We start from the raw sequence: 17,532 nt of genomic DNA, 5'->3' as shown, positions 1-17,532 counted from the left end.
ACCAATGGCATTTTCCACAGAACTAGAACAAATAATTAAAAAAATTGTATGAAAACACAAAAGACCCCAAGTAGCCAAAACAATCTTGGAGAGAAGAACAGAGGGGGAGAAATCATGCTCCCTGACCTCAGACTATACTACAAAGCTATAATAATCAAAACCATATGGTATTGGCACAAAGACAAACTTATAGTTCAATGGAACAGGATAGAAATCCCAGAAATAAACTCACTCACCTATGGTCAATTAATCTACGACAAAGGAGACAAGAATATACGATGGAGAAAAGACAGTCTCTTCAATAAATAGTGTTGGGAAAACTGGAGCCACATGTAAAAGAATGAAATTAGAATATTCTCTAATACCATACACAAAAATAAACTCAAATTGATTAAAAACCTAAATGTAAGACCAGATACTATAAAACTCCTAGAGGAAAACATAGATAAGTGAGGTTTTAAAGTTTTACCTTTAGCATGGATTCTATCTAAATTAGCTGTCTAAATTTATAAAATGGCTTCCTTTGATATAGATTAACTTAAAAGTCACATAGAACACTCTTTGACATAAATTGCAGCAATATTTGTTTGGATCCGTCTACTAAAGCAAAGGAATCAAAAGCAAAATAAACAAACGGGACCTAATGAAACTTAAAGCTTTTGCACAGTGAAGGAAACCAATGACAAAATGAAAACACAACCTATTGAATGGAAGAAGACATTTGCAAATGATATGACCGATAAGGGGTTAATATCCATTAATATACAAAATATATAACCAGCTCATACAACTCAACATTAAAAAACAATCAGATTAAAAAATGGGCTGAAGAACTGAATAGACATTTTTCCAAAGAGGAAATGCAGATGGCCAATAGGCACATGAAAAGATGCTCAACATCACTAATAATCAGGGAAATGCAAATGAAAACCACAATGAGATATCACCTTACACCGGTCAGAATGGCGATCATCAAAAAGAACGCAAATTGCAGATGTTGGCAAGGATGTGGAGAAAAGGGAACCCTTGGACACTATTGGTGGGAATGTAAATTGGTGCAGTCACTGTGGAAAGCAGTATGGAAGTTTCCCCAAAAACTAAAAATTGGACTGCTATATGACCCAGGAGTCCCATTCCTGGATGTATATCTGAAAAAGCACAAAAACACTAATTCAAAAAGATACATGCACCTTAATGTTCATAGCAGCATTATTTACAATTGTGATGGTATGGAAATAACCTAAGTGCCCATCAACAGATGAATGGATAAAGAAGATGTGGTGTATGTATACAATGGAATACTACTGAGCCATAAAAAAGAATGAAATTTTGCCATTTGCAGCAACATGCATGGACTCGGAGGGCATTATGCTCAGTGAAACAAGTCAGACAGAGAAAGACAAATACTGTATGATATCACTTATATGTGGAATCTAAAAAGTGCAACAAACTAGTGAATAAAACAGAAGAAGCAGACTCATAGATATAGAGCATGAACTAGTGGTTACTAGTGGGGGGGAAGGGGCAATAGAGTGGTAGGAGTAAAAAAGGGTTATTTTGGGATTATATGAAATCATGTGTGTGAAATTTTTGAAAATTTTAAAGCAGTATAGAATTTAAAGAATTTCATTTAATAAAAAAAATTTAAAATGAGTGTATATGTTACTGTTAGAAGCAGTAAAAAAAAAGCATACTTTTTTTAGATGCTATGTGTTCATTTTTAACATTAATAAAAACTGGATGCAGAATAAGATACCCTGATTCCCAGTGTAGTATGCTTTCCATTATACCATAATATCCTCCTCACTTCCTCAGTCAGTTGTACCAATAGGTTGTATTTATTGTAATTCATACTGGAGAGAGTAATTTTGATTCTTTAACTTTGTTGAAATGGAATTTTATTAGTACAACTTGGATTAAAGGAGGGAGTTTTTGATTTATGACTACTGGACATCCGAGTTTTTCCACAGTTTCACTCTACTTTATGAAAACATCATCTGGCTAGTAGCTGCCAATTTTCTGGTGCTGTTATGACTTTGGAAAAACTTAATCATGGCAGTACTTCTTATTTGAATTGTCATGAGTTTTAGGAGAGCAGTTAATACAAAGGCGTTTTCCAGATTTATCCTGAAGAGTGCACATGCTAAGTTATTTATTTATTTATTTATTTATTTATTTATTTATTTATTTATTTATGGCTGCGTTGGGTCTTTGTTGCTGCACATGGGCTTTCTCTAGTTGTGGCGAGCAGGGGTTACTCTTTGGTGCAGTGTGCAGCCTTCTCATTTTGGTGGCTTCTCGTTGTGGAGCAGGGGCTCTAGGGTACGTGGGCTTCAGTAGTTGTGGCACACGGGCTCAGCAGTTGTGGTGCATGGGCTTAGTTGCTCCGCGGCGTATGGGATCTTCCTGGACCAGGGCTCGAACCTGTGTCCCCTGCATTGGCAGGCGGATTCCCAACCTCTGCGCCACCAGGGGAGTCCCCTGTATTATATTTAATCAGGTAACTGCTTTTATTTTTTTTAACTCCCCTCCATTTCCCCAGTAGTTTAGGAATTAATGACTTTACTAATGTAGCATTTTACTGAAATGCCTTCTGAAGTTTTTGAGACTTACTTCAGGATAATAAACAGTACTTCTACCAGCATCTTTGAGTGACTTGTTGAAAGTTAGTTTCTGGCTCTATTCATAGACTTTATGGTGAAGAGGGCTGTGTTGGCTGCTAGTGAGTGTCAGAATGTTCTCTTCCAGCCTGCTTGCTCGCTCTTTTCATTTCCTCCTCCCCCTTCCCTCCTTTTTAAACTTGGGGGGCATACTTGATGGAATTCAAGATTTGTCCCACTCTAATTTTTAGGAAAATTGTGTTATCGTAGAGCTCAGGGAAGTCAACTGCTTCATTTATTAAGTAGGATTACAAATAACTTATTATAAAGATATCTTTTGTTATTTTCTTGTTCCCTGAAGGAATGTGTAAACAAGGTATGGGATTTTTATAATGAATACTTTTTTAAAAAATATTTATTTATTTGTTTGGCTGCACTGTGTCTTAGTTGTGACATATGGGATCTTTTAGTTGCGGCATGTGGGCTCTTAGTGCAGCGTACGGGATCTAGTTCCCTGACCAGGGATAGAAGCCAGGCCCCCTGCCTTGGGAGTGTGGAGTCTTAACCACTGGACCACCAGGGAAGTCCCATGAATAATTTCGCTTAATGTGGGGGAGGTTGGCAGTTATTTTACCCTTTGGAGAGAGGCACACGTTTCCCTTTTCATGTTGCCCTGTAAAGAATACTGTTTCATAGAACAAGAAATGACTTACGTTTCATAAAACCTATGATAGTCTTTGCCCTGACGAAAGGATATATGTACCCCCTAGGGATTGATTGGACCTGTGCTGTCCAATAAGGTTGCCATTAGCCACGTGTGGCTGTTTAAATATAAATTAATTAAAAGTAAATAAAATTCAGTTCATTTGAACTAGCCACATTTTAAGTACTCATTAGCCATATATCACAAATAACTACTGTATTGGACAGTGATAATTCAGATCATTTCTATCATTGCAGATAGCTCTCTTGGACAGCGCTATATTAGACTGGCCATTTTTAAGAAAAAGAGGCGGGAATTCCCTGGTGGTCCAGTGGTTAGGACTCTGTGCTTTCACTTCCGAGGGCCTGGGTTCAATCCCTGGTCAGGGAATTAAGATCCTGCAAGCCGTGCAGTGTGGCCAAAACAAAAAAAAGAGAAAGAGGCAAATGAAAGACCTGAATTTCTTCCTTCCACAATGCAACTTTTCCTGTCTCCTAGTACCCTTGACTAAAATTCAGGAAAAGGTCTATTGTTTTGTGTATCATCACTTTGGCCTTGTTTTTTAATGTTTATTTCTGTTTCCAGGCTGGCAGTGATGGTGAAAGCATAGGAAACTGCCCCTTTTCCCAGAGGCTCTTCATGATTCTTTGGCTCAAAGGAGTTGTGTTTAGTGTCACAACTGTTGACCTGAAAAGGTAAGATTTGGTTGTAGTTGGGGATCAACTTGATGCTCTCAGTTTGATCCTCTCCTCATCCCTCACTTTGCTTGCATATGTTCTATAAAGAAATGTATTAAAGTTCAGCTGATTTATGGGCACGTTTAACTTGTATAAGTATTATGGATAATTCACAATGTAAATATATTGCTTGTGGCCTCTCAGTCTTTTTAGGAGCTTATTGTATGTTTACCTTATAATATCAAGAGCAGCACCAGGAGCTGTTTTAGGGTAGAAGCAGTGAAATCTTTGACTTTACAGATAAACATGTAACTATGCAGAACTTTCTAAGCAGACGACTCCTCAAATGTGCTCGTAGACACATGGCCTATACAATCTGGATCTTTAAAACCAAGAGTGGGATTTTTGGAGGCTGATTACTGCTGTGGTCTTTTTCATTTCATCTACTTTTCAAAACATAATGGGAGTTTTCTGTAATATGATTTTAACCATATTTGGTTAAATACAATTATAGAATAAGAGCAGTTATCTATGGCCCTGTGATTGTTCTTGCTAGGTGAAGGGTTGTTTCTGACTTTCTCTCTACAGACCAAAGTGGAGAGGGCTGAGAAGAGCCCTGAGAGCAGTAAGCTTTTTTTACTCAGTAACTTCTATTCTCCCTTAGCAAACAGGTCTGAGGCAAAGAACATTCATACTTAAAAAAAAAAAAGATTTAACCCAAGGGTTGAGAACATTTTTACCAATAGAGAATCTGGGATTTGGCAGTGGAAATGTATTCCTCTTGACACAAATGCCACAAAGCAAAAAATGCTTTGCTACTTATTTTTTAAGCTTATTAGACATGTGCAGTGTCCAAGAAAAAATAATGACAGGCTATCACTGGATGGGGAGCAGAATTCATGAACATTCTCCTTCTGGGCATCACAATGTGAGAATTACCTGACAGCTGTAATCCCATTCCCTGTTCTAGGTTAGCATTCTCTGGGACCCCTGTCAGTTCCTTAAAATTTATTTTTTACTTCACTTAATTGAGATTTTGCAGACTTAAAATCTATTTATTGAAAATAAGCCATAAAGTCTTCCAGGAACCCCTTTGGTTATATATATGAATGTAGAAATAAGCCTTTGGGAATTGTAAGAACTACAGGCTCATTTGAAGACATACCTAGCTCATATTGGACACAGCTATTGTAAGAATGAAATAATTTATATAGTTACCCTTCTATTACTGTTTTTTTCCTACATGCATTCACAAAGGGAGTTTCCCAATATAACTCCTAAAAATAGACCGTGCCGCCAAGAACACACCCTTAGTGTGTCTTAAAATACTTGGATTTCTCCTATTCCATTTTTGGCTTGGAGCAAGTGAGTTGACTAACATGCTTTGAAAAAGCCTTCTTTGAACAGCTCAATACAGTGCTTGATTGTGGTGCACACCAGTAATAGAACCATGGGAATGGGAATGGGAATCTGGTTCAGAAAAGGAAGTGAACTCATAAAGGCTGTTTCTAAGTCATCTGTTTCACTTTTCGTTTACAAAGTTTTGATGGCGTTATTCTTGGAAGTTGATTGATATTTGGGGATTTGTATATGTTTAGGAGTAATGTGCCCTACATGTAAAAGGTGACACATGGGAAGTAGGATGAAAGATTCAGGGCCTCCTAATTAGAAAATTTGCTACTCAAAGAAGACGTGTGTTTATTTCCTAGAGCTTTGTGTAAAATCTACAGAGAACACTTAATACTGGAGCCTATATTCTTTAGCTTTCTTTAAAAGTCTTAGGTCTACAGTACATATAAAAAAATCCTTCTTAAGGTCAATTAAAAGTGTACAAGTAGTACATGATAATGAGTCCCCTTCATCCCTAACCTTGGTCATCAGGTTCCCCTTCACAGAGATAACTGCATTTAGGTTTGCTCTTTACCATCCTTCCAGACCTTTTCTATGAGTTTACATGCTTATATATATAGTCTTAAGTAAGATTTCAAAGAGAAGGTACCCCAAGAGAGTGAACGTTGGCTCAAAAAAAAACCAGTATAAATAAAATAAAGTTGTCACAGAGGACTAAAACATGCTGTAGTAAAAAGTACCTTTCATAATATATTCTTAACTTTAAAACTTTAAATATGATTGTTTTTAGAAAGCTGTGGGGGAGAAAGATTTGGTGCCTATAGTGCTTATTTTCCTGCTTTTCCTGATAATTGCCTAATTTCTTAGTGAAATGTACTGATCCCAGAACAAACTGGCGGAGAGCAATAGAACTCTACTGAGAGCTTTTTAGAAGCCCACTCTCTGCTCTGAAAAAATTATTGTTAAATGACATTTCATCCATAAGAACAAGCCAGTTTCTAGTTCCGGCAGTGTGTAACACGTTCTCTTTGAAGCTCAGTCGGTGTTAGTGACTATGCTGGTGGTATGCATATGCCCCTGTGAGGCTTGGAACAACCTCCCATTGCTTCCTGCGAGTGCTGCCTTCATACTTTTGTGGGAGTAATTTCTAAACCTAATTTTTTGTTTATGCTGCAGTCGTATTACAGAACTTTCAGATTAAAAAAAAAATAGTTCCTAGGCTTTAGGAATTCAGGTTTATATCAACTGCCATTTGAACAAAAGCTTCAGGTAAATATAAGTGAAAATATTAAAATATGGGACACATTTCAGGATGTTATCATGTGTCATCAAAAGGGGAGCAACCATGGCATAGCAGAAAGTGTTAAGGGTAGAGACCTGGTTCTGTGTGGAGAGAGCCCTGTCTCTGATTTCGCTGGGCAAGCTGTCTCATCTTCTTGGAGGTCAGTTACCTCATTTTTAATCTCAGTAAGAAAGAAGGGAAAAATAAACTAACATTTCTTCATTGTCTATTACGTGCTAAACACTGTTCAGGGTACTTTTTACTACTGTTATCAGACCATTTTCAGACCTATTATTGAATAGAATTTATTATTTTTATCACACTGGTGTTACAGGGCCTTTGTGGCTGACAGGTTCATGGCAGTGATCAAGAACTTTATTTGAAGACTTCCATTATCTTCATTATGCTCAGAAGTTCTTAAATCAGAGATCAGCATCATTAGAGCACAGATAAGCCTGAGAGGTAGGCTGGGGGAAGAGAAAGAAGGAAGCGTGAGAACAGTAATAAGAGAGAGTGACAGACACACATACATATACACACTGAGACATTGACTTGGATATAGCTGAGTGTGGCCATATAGTTGTTACGGTAAACTCTTCTGGTTTTGGGAAATGAGAGTGGAAATGATAACTTTAAGAAATAAGCTTTTTATTGTAAAAGCAGTGATATCTGCTATATTACCAGTGAATAAAATTCTTCCTCCATGATATTCTCTGAGAAAATAGATAAATTGGAGAAGACCACTTTAAAAGTCTGGGAAATATTTGTTTTCATTTTTCCCATTCCCACCTTAAACATTGAAACTGTCTCATCCTTTGTGGTGTCACCAGTTCTTTCTGCTTCAGAAGTCAGCATACCATTTGTAACATTGTATGAGTCAGACCCACAAGTAAATTGCCATGATCATGGCATAAGGTTTTGCATTATTATTATAATAGTTTAAACTTTAACAATTTTGTTATAGTTTAAAATGTTACAGCAGAACTATAAAACTGATAGTTCTGTATATCTTAAAAGGAGTTATAAACTCAGAACAAAATCTGATTTCCAAATAGATTCTTCAGGTGATTTGCTTTCATTATCATGTCTCTGTGGTTCTACCCTTCTGAAAATAGTCTTCAGCAAGTTGAGAGATCAGTTTTGAGTTCCAGGTACATCTTCAGTACACAGCAGCATGAATAACACATACAGAGAGACTAAGTGGAGTGGAACAGGCCAGCCTTTTAGAGAAATCATTTCCTGCTACTGGTCAGTCAGGAAAGTACAGACTCTGTTCTTCCCCTTTGTAAAGTTGACTTGGGCTATGTGAAGACCTTGTTAGAATGGTCCTACAATTCAAGATATGGGTCTCATGAATGCATTTTGAATCACATGTATACATACCCTGTGTGTGTGTGTGTGAGAGAGAGACAGAGAGAGATAGAGACAGAGAGAGATAGAGACAGAGACGGACAGAATTTCACTGCCACTGCCACATGTCTTTATGTTCTTTTTCAAGATAATTTCAAAGATGAAAAATCCTGTTGGGGCCACTAAGAGCTGAAATAGAAAAATGGATTGTTAGTGAAAGAGTTTCTAAACCTGTTGTCAGTATAAACTCTGCTTATAAACTATAAATAAAATCTGTTGAGTATTGTAAAAGCTGAATTTGATACCTTTCCATGGGTGCTATTTTGTTCTAAAATGATTGCTCCACAAGTTGACATTAAAGTAGACAGAGATCAGCAGTATACCACATTTAATCACAATAAATAAAATCCTTTAACTGGTTGAACAGGACACACAGACAAAATACTTAGTAACTGGGACCTTGGTGTGTGTGGCTTGATGTTCACAGTTCAGTCATTCAGTTAGTGACTTTAGTATTAGTCAGAATATAGCAAATCTAGTGAAGGATAATTAAGGAGTAAAGTGATCTGAAACCAAAGATTTGTGTTGTTACCTTTTTTTGCTTATTTGCCATCTGGTGTCCAGCATTCTCTTGATTTGTATGAAATAATTCTATGCCTTGAAAATCAACACCTTTAAAGTTTTAAAAGGGAACTCAATTAACGTGTAAGTCTACATACTTCGTATTTTTTTCTCTCCATTTAGTGAGTCAACTAGTTACAGTAGGTCATTTTTAAGGACCAGCTCCAGAGTCCTGTGGCTGTGCTGTACTCATTTTATACCAAGCAGCTGGAACCGAGCCACCAGCCCGAGGGCCTCCAATTGTTTGTGCTGAATTAAATTTTAATTGCAATTAAGCCACTTAAGTTGCTTAAAGTATTAGCTCCTATAAGGTGTCTCCTTTTCATTCCTGTCTTTCCCTTTCTTTCTGTATCTTATTTTAGTTTTTTCTTTTTTTTTGATGAGTATTCACCATCCAGTTTTTAAATTTTTTTTAAATTAAAAAAAAATTTTAAACATCTTCATTGGAGTATAGTTGCTTTACAATGTTGTGTAGTTTCTGCTGTATAACAAAGTGAATCATCTATATGTATACATATATCCCCATATCCCCTCCCTCTTGCGTCTCCCTCCCACCCTCCCTATCCCACCCCTCTAGGTGGTCACAAAGCACTGAGCTGATCTCCCTGTACTATGCAGCTGCTTCCCACTAGCTATCTGTTTTACATTTAGTAGTGTATATATGTCAGTGCTACGCTCTCACTTCATCCCAGCTTACCCTTGCCTCTTCCCATGTCCTCAAGTCCATTCTCTACATCTGTGTCTTTATTCCTTTCCTGCCCTGCCCCTAGGTTCATCAGAACCATTTTTTTTTTTTTTTTTTTAGATTCCCTATATATGTGTTAGCATACGGTATTTGTTTTTCTCTTTCTGACTAACTTCACTCTGTATGACAGTGTCTAGGTCCATCCACCTCACTACAGATAACTCAATTTTGTTTCTTTTTATGGCTGAGTAATAATCCATTGTATATATGTGCCACATCTTCTTTATCCATTCATCTCTTGATAGACATTTAGGTTGCTTCCATGTCTTGGCTATTGTAAATAGTGCTGCAATGAACATTGTGGTACATGACTCTTTTTGAATTATGGTTTTCTCAGGGTATATGCCCAGTAGTGGGATTGCTGGGTCATATGGTAGTTCTATTTTTAGTTTTTTAAGGAACCTCCATACTGTTCTCCATGGGGGCTGTGTCAATTTACATTCCCACCAACAGTGCAAGAGGGTTCTCTTTCCTCCACACCCTCTCCAGCGTTTATTGTTTGTAGATTTTTTGATGATGGCCATTCTGACCAGTGTGAGGTGATACCTCATTGTAGTTTTGATTTGCATTTCTTTAATGATTAGTGATGTTGAACATCCTTTCATGTGTTTGTTGGCAATCTGTATATCTTTGACAGAGAAATGTCTGTTTAGGTCTTCTGCCCATTTTTGGATTGGGTTGTTTGTTTCTTTGAAATTGTGCTGCATGAGCTGCTTATGTATTTTGGAGATTAATCCTTTGTCAGTTGCTTTGTTTGCAAATATTTTCTCCTATTTTCGTCTTGTTTCTGGTTTCCTTTGCTGTGTAAAAGCTTTTAAGTTTCATTAGGTCCCATTTGTTTATTTTTGTTTTTATTTCCATTTCTCTAGGAGGTGGGTCAAAAAGGATCTTGCTGTGATTTATGTCATAGAGTGTTCTGCCTATGTTTTCCTCTAAGAGTTTGATAGTGTCTGGCCTTACATTTAGGTCTTTAATCCAGTTTGAGTTTATTTTTGTGTATGGTGTTAGGGAGTGTTCTGATTTCATTCTTTCACATGTAGCTGTCCAGTTTTCTCAACACCACTTATTGAAGAGGCTGTCTTTTCTCCACTGTATAGTCTTGCCTCCTTTATCAAAAGTAAGGTGACCATACGTGTGTGGGTTTATGTCTGGGTTTTCTATCCCATTCCATTGATCTGTATTTCTGTTTTTGTGTCAGCACCATATTGTCTTGATTACTGTAGCTCTGTAGTATAGTCTGAAGTCAGGGAGCCTGATGCCTCCAGCTCTGTTTTTCTTTCTCAAGATTGCTTTGGCTATTCGGGGTCTTTTGTGTTTCCATACAAATTGTGAAATTTTTTGTTCTAGTTCTGTGAAAAATGCCAGCGGTAGTTTGATAGGGATTGCATTGAATCTGTAGATTGCTTTCTGTAGTATAGTCATTTTCACAATGTTGATTCTTCCAATCCAAGAACATGGTATATCTCTCCATCTGTTTGTATCATGTTTAATTTCTTTCATCATTGTCTTATAGTTTTCTGCATACAGGTCTTTTGTCTCCTTAGGTAGGTTTATCCCTAGGTATTTTATTCTTTTTGTTGCAATGGTAAATGGGAGTGTTTCTTTAATTTCTCTTTCAGATTTTTTGTTGTTAGTGTATAGGAATGCAAGAGATTTCTGTGCATTAATTTTGTATCTTGCTACTTTACCAGATTCATTGATTAGCTCTAGTAGTTTTCTGGTAGCATCTTTAGGATTCTTTGTGTATAGTATCATGTCATCTGCAAACAGTGACAGTTTTAATTCTTCTTTTCTGATTTGGTTTCCTTTTATTTCTTTTTCTTCTCTGACTGCTGTAGCTAAAACTTCCAAAACTATGTTGAATAATAGTGGTGAGAGTAGGCAATCTTGTCTTGTTCCTAATCTTAGCGGAAATGCTTTCAGTTTTTCACCATTGAGAATGATGTTGGCTGTGGGTTTGTCATATATGGCCTATATTATGTTGAGGTAGCTTCCCTCTATGCCTATTTTCTGCAGAGTTTTTATCATAAATGGGTGTTGAATTTTGCTGAAAGCTTTTTCTTCATCTACTGAGATTATCATATGGTTTTTATCCTTCAACTTGTTAATATGGTGTATCACATTGATTGATTTGTGTATATTGAAGCGTCCTTGCATTCCTAGGATAAACCCCACTTGATCGTGGTGTATGATCCTTTTAATGTGCTGTTGGATTCTGTTTGCTAGTATTTTGTTGAGGATTTTTGCATCTATGTTCATCAGCGATATTGGCCTCTAGTTTTCTTTTTTTGTGACCTCTTTGGTTTTGGTATCAGGGTGATGGTAGCCTCGTAGAATGAGTTTGGGAGTGTTCCTCCCTCTGCTATATATTTTGGAAGAGTTTGAGAAGGATAGGTGTTAGCTCTTCTCTAAATGTTTGATAGAATTTGCCTGTGAAGCCATCTGGTCCTGGGCTTTTGTTTGTTGGAAGACTTTTAATCACAGTTTCAATTTCACTGCTTGTGATTGGTCTGTTTATATTTTCTGTTTCTTCCTGGTTCAGTCTCAGAAGCTTTTGCTTTTCTAAGAATTTGTCCATTTCTTCCAGATTGTCCATTTTATTGGCATATAGCTGCTTGTAGTAATGTCTCATGATCCTTTGTATTTCTGCAGTGTCAGCTGTTACTTCTTTTTCATTTCTAATTCTGTTCATTTGAGTCTTCTCCCTTTTTTTCTGGATGAGTCTGGCTAATGGTTTATCAATTTTGTTTATCTTCTCAAAGAACCAGCTTTTAGTTTTATTGATCTTTGATGGTATTTCCTTCATTTCTTTTTCATTTATTTCTGATTTGATCTTTATGATTTCTTTCCTTCTGCTAACTTTGGAGTTTTTTTTGTCCTTCTTTCTCTAATTGCTTTCGGTATAAGGTTAGGTTGTTTATTTGAGATGTTTCTTGTTTTTTGAGGTAGGATTGTATTGCTATAAATGTCCCTCTTAGAACTGCTTTTGCTGCATCCCATAGGTTTTGGGTCATTATGTTTTCATTGTCATTTGTTTCTAGGTATTTTTTGATTTCCTCTTTGATTTCTTCAGTTATCTCCTGGTTATTTACTAGTGTATTGTTTAGCCTCCATGTGTTTGAATTTTTTACAGTTTTTTTCCTGTAACTGATATCTAGTCTCGTAGTGTTGTGGTCAGAAAAGATACTTGATACGATTTCAATTTTGTTAAATTTACCAAGGCTTGATTTGTGACCCAAGATATGATCTATTCTGGAGAATGTTCCATGAGCACTTGAGAAGAAAGTATATTCTATTGTTTTTGGTTGCAGTATCCTATAAATATCAGTTAAGTCCATCTTGTCTAATGTGTCATTTAAAGCTTGTGTTTCCTTATTTTCATTTTGGATGATCTGTCCATTGGTGAAAGTGGGGTGTTAAAGTCCCCTACTATTATTGTGTTGCTGTTGATTTCCCCTTTTATGGCTGTTAGCATTTGCCTTATGTATTGAGGTGCTCCTATATGTTGGGTGCATAAATATTTGCAATCTTCTTCTTGGATGGATCCCTTATAGTAGTCTTTATTTTAAAGTCTATTTTGTCTGATACGAGAATTGCTACTCCAGCTTTCTTTTGATTTCTATTTGCATGGAATATCTTTTTCCATTCCCTCACTTTCAGTCTGTATGTGTCCCTAGGTCTGAAGTGGGTCTCTTGTAGACAGCATATATACAGATCTTGTTTTTGTATCCATTCAGCCAGTCTGTGTCTTTTGGTTGGAGTATTTAATCCATTTACATTTAAGGTAATTATCAATATGTATGTTCCTATTACCATTTTCTTAATTGTCTTGGGTTTGTTTTTGGAGGTCTTTTTCTCCTCTTGTGTTTCCTGCCTAGAGAAGTTCCTTCAGCATTTGTTGTAAAGCTAGTTTGGTGATGTTGAATTCTCTTAAGTTTTGCTTGTCTGTAAAGTTTTTAATTTCTCTGTCAAATCTGAGTGAGATCCTTGCTGGGTAGAGTAATCTTGGTTGTAGGTTTTGCCCTTTCATCACTTTAAATATGCCCTGCCACTCCCTTCTGGCTTATAGAGTTTCTGCTGAAAGATCATGTGTTAACCTTATGGGGATTCCCTTGTATGTTATTTGTTGCTTTTCCCTTGCTGCTTTTAATATTTTTTTCTTTTTTAAAATTTATTTATTTATTTATTTATGGCTGTGTTGGGTCTTCGTTTCTGTGCGAGGGCTTTCTCCCGTTGCGGCGAGCAGGGGCCACTCTTCATCGCAGTGCGCGGGCCTCTCACTATTGCGGCCTCTCGTTGCGGAGCACAGTCTCCAGATGTGCAGGCTCAGTAGTTGTGGCTCACAGGCCCAGTTGCTCCATGGCATGTGGGAACTTCCCAGACCAGGGCTCGAACCTGTGTCCCCTGAATCGACAGGCAGACTCTCAACCACTGCGCCACCAGGGAAGCCCAATATTTTTTCTTTGTATTTAATTTTTGATAGTTTGATTAATATGTGTCTTCGCATGTTTCTCCTTGGATTTATCCTGTATGGGACTCTCTGTGCTTCCTGGACTTGATTGACTATTTATTTTCCCATATTAGGGAAGTTTTCAACTATAATCTCTTCACATATTTTCTCAGTCCCTTTCTTTTTCTCTTCTTCTTCTGGGACCCCTATAATTCAAATGTTCGTGCGTTTAATGTTATCCCAGAGGTCTCTGAGACTGTCCTCAATTCTTTTCATTCTTTTTTCTTTATTCTGCTCTGCGGTAGTTATTTCCACTGTTTTATCTTCCACGTCACTTATTGTTCTTTTGCCTCAGTTATTCTGCTATTGATTCTTTCTAGAGATATTTTAATTTCATTTATTGTGTTGTTCATCGTTTGTTTGCTCTTTAGTTCTTCTAGGTCCTTGTTAAACCTTTCTTGTGTTTTCTCCATTCTATTTCCAAGATTTTGCATCATCTTTACTATCATTACTCTGAATTCTTTTTCAGGTAGACTGCCTATTTCCTCTTCATTTGTTTGGTCTGGTGGGTGTTTACCTTGCTCCTTCATCTGCTGCATATTTCTCTGTCTTCTCATTTTGTTTAACTTACTCTGTTTGGGGTCTCCTTTTTGCAGGCTGCAGGTTCGTAGTTCCCGTTGTTTTTGGTGTCTGCCCCCAGTGGGTGAGGTTGTTTCAGTGGCTTGTGTAGGCTTCCTGGTGGAGGGGACTGGTGCCTGTGTTCTGGTGGGTGGGGCTAGATCTTGTCTCTCTGGTGGGCAGGGCTGTGTCTGGTGTTGAAGTGTCTGTTAACTTAGTATTAATATAGGCAGCCTCTCTGCTAATGGGTGGGGTTGCGTTCCTGTCTTACTAGTTGTTTGGCATGGGGCATCCAGCACTGGAGCTTGCTGGCCGTTGGGTGGAGCTGGGTCTTAGCGTTGTGATGGAGATCTCTGGGAGAGCTCTTGCAGATTGATATTACGTGGGGCCAGGAGATTTCAGTTTCCTGAAGTCGGCTCTCACACCTCAGAGGCTCAGGCCTGATACCAGGCTGGAGCACCAAGACCCTGTCAGCCACACAACTCAGAAGAAAAGGGAGAAAAAAAGAAAGAAAAATAAATTATTAACATAAAAAAAAATTTTTAAAAAAAAGAAGAGAGCGACCAAACCAGTAAACAAATACACCAATGATAACAAGTGCTAAAAACTAAACTAAGATAAACATAAATATCAGAAACAAATCAGTCACAGACAGCAAACCCCAAGTCTACAGTTGCTCCTAAAGTCCACCGCCTCAATTTTGGGACGATGTGTTGTCCATTCAGGTATTCCACAGATGCAGGGTACCTCAGGTTGACTGTGGGGATTTAATCCCCGGCTCCTGAGGCTGCAGGGAGAAATTTCCCTTTCTCCTCTTTGTTTGCCCAGCTCCTGGGGTTCAGCTTTGGTTTTGGCCCTGCCTCTGCATGTACGTTGCCCTCAGGCATCTGTTCCCTGCCCAGACAGGAGAGGGTTAAAGCAGCGGCTTATTAGGGGGCTCTGGCTCACTCGTGCCAGGGAGAGGGAGGGGTACGGTAGTCATAACTGGAATGCAGGGCGAGCCTGTGGCGGCAGAGGCCGGCGTAATGTTGCAACAGCCTGAGGCACCGTGTGTTCTCCCAGGGAAGTTGTGCCTGGATCACGGGACCCTGGCAGTGGCGTGCTGCACAGGCTCCGGGGGCTGTGGTATGGATAGTGACCTGTGCTTGCACACAGGATTCTTGTTGGCAGTGGCAGCAGCCTTAGCGTTTCATGCCCGTCTCAGGGGTCCGAGCTGATAGCCATGGCTCGCGCCTGTCTCTGGAGCTCACTTAGGTGGTGCTCTGCCTACTGTGGGCACACGGAAAAGGAATCCCTTCTCCTTCCGCACCCCGAAACAATGGTCTCTTGCCTCTTCGGCAGGTCCAGACTTTTTCCCGAACTCCCTCCCGGCTAGCTGTGGCACACTAGCCCCCTTCAGGCTGTGTTCACGCAGCCAACCCCAGTCCTCTTCCTGGGATCCGACCTCCGAAGCCTGAGCCTCAGCTCCCAGCCCCCACCCGCCCCGGCGGGTGAGCAGACAAGCCTCTCAGGCTGATGAGAGCTGGTTGGCCCCGATCCTCTGTGCGGGAATCTCTCTGCTTTGCCCTCTGCACCCCTGTTGCTGTGCTCTCCTCCGTGGCTTCAAAGCTTCCCCCGCCCCCGCCGCCTACCCCTTGTTTCCACCAGTGAAGGGGCTTCCTAGGGTGTGGAGAGTTTTCCTCCTTCACAGCTCCGTCCCAGAGGTGCAGGTCCCATCCCTAGTCTTTTGTCTCTGTTTTTTCTTTTTTTTTGCCCTACGCAGGTACGTGGGTATTTTCTTGCTTTTGGGAAGTCTGAGGTCTTCTGCTAGCGTTCAGTGGGTGTTCTTTAGGAGTTGTTCCACTTGTAGAAGTATTTTTGATGTGTTTGTGGGGAGGAAGGTGATCTCCACGTCTCACTCCTCTGCCATCTTGAAGGTCCCCCCTAGTTTTTTCTCTTTATATATTTCCTTTTCTTCATCTAGAAACAAACTGGTAAGTAGTGGTGAAAATAAAAAGCCCCCAAAATATTGGAGAATATTCATGCTCTCATCTCAAGGCATGAATTCTATGCATTTTGTTTTTCCTAGATATCACTTAAGGGAAACATTTGAATGAATTTGAATGAATTCTTGAATATTTATTGAAGACCTTTTATGAAAAAAACCAAAGATGCCCTGAAAATTTTAGCCATTGCTTACTCAGTTTCATTTTTCTCACACTGCAGTTCTTGAAATGTTAAGTTTCTGCGAAGCATCTGTAAAAATGAGCCTTTGTGGGTCAGATGAAACACCTGAGACCTTAGAGTGCCAGTGAGGAATTGAAGTTGAAGAATCTTAGATTCTATCTGGTTGCTGACTTGATAACAACTTCTAAGTGAGTCACTTCAGTGCGTACAACTTGTCCATTTATTTGACGTCTACTGATCTGTTAGGGGCATTAAAGTTTCTTCTCAAATTTACTTTCACTTGGAGTAAGGACCTAACATGATTGTGCTTTATCTCAGCAGTTAATCCTGAAAATAGTTTTATCATCTATAAAAAAAAATCTTTATAGCCTTTTAGCAGAAACAAGAAAAACTATTCGCTAGTCATTAATATTAAGGAAAATTGGTAAACATATGCCTGGTTTCACTTTACTTACATACCTCTATATTAATCAGATTTCTTATTACCAGTTAATGCTAGATAACCGGTTTTGAACCATCAGACTCAAATAGAGTTTAAAACTGCAATTTCATCACTTGCATAAAGTTTAGTTCACTGTCACACCCATTATTTGATTTGATCTTTACAGGCAGAGCCAGTCTTATATCCATAGTACAAATGAGGAAATCTAGACCCAAAGAGGTTGTGATTTACGTAGTCACATAGCTGGTGAATGGCAGAACTGTTCAATTTGGGACTTTAACCAGGTCCTTTTTTATTCAGTCTTTGGTTCTTTCTTCTCTACCATGCTAACTGTATCCCTCCTCTAATAAATACTTTTGTTTTGAGATCTTGAAAGCTGTCATAATTTATTATAGAAGTAATAGCTGCTATTTATTTTGCTGCCCTCCCTTATGGGTTATTTTAAAGCATTGATTTCTTTCTTCTCCCTTACCTAAATCCACCCTGTTCATGAAAAAATTATTACCTTATATTTAGGCATTAATGGAC

The 17,532-nt window shown here is 38.5% G+C and overlaps 1 protein-coding gene across 1 annotated transcript in view; it reads left to right on the top strand.

The window, feature by feature from the left end:
- Nucleotides 1-17,532, top strand: part of CLIC4 (chloride intracellular channel 4) — an 83,251-nt gene that overhangs the window by 38,976 nt on the left and 26,743 nt on the right. Inside the window, exon 2 of the mRNA XM_030874250.3 lies at nt 3,889-3,998. Within this exon, the coding sequence (XP_030730110.1) occupies nt 3,889-3,998 (110 nt within the window). The remainder of the gene's footprint in view (nt 1-3,888; nt 3,999-17,532) is intronic.

Source organism: Globicephala melas, chromosome 1 (assembly GCF_963455315.2).
Source record: "Globicephala melas chromosome 1, mGloMel1.2, whole genome shotgun sequence".
Lineage (NCBI taxonomy): Eukaryota > Metazoa > Chordata > Mammalia > Artiodactyla > Delphinidae > Globicephala > Globicephala melas.
Note: the sequence above shows the minus strand (reverse complement) of the source record. Positions and strands in the feature narration are given on the sequence as shown.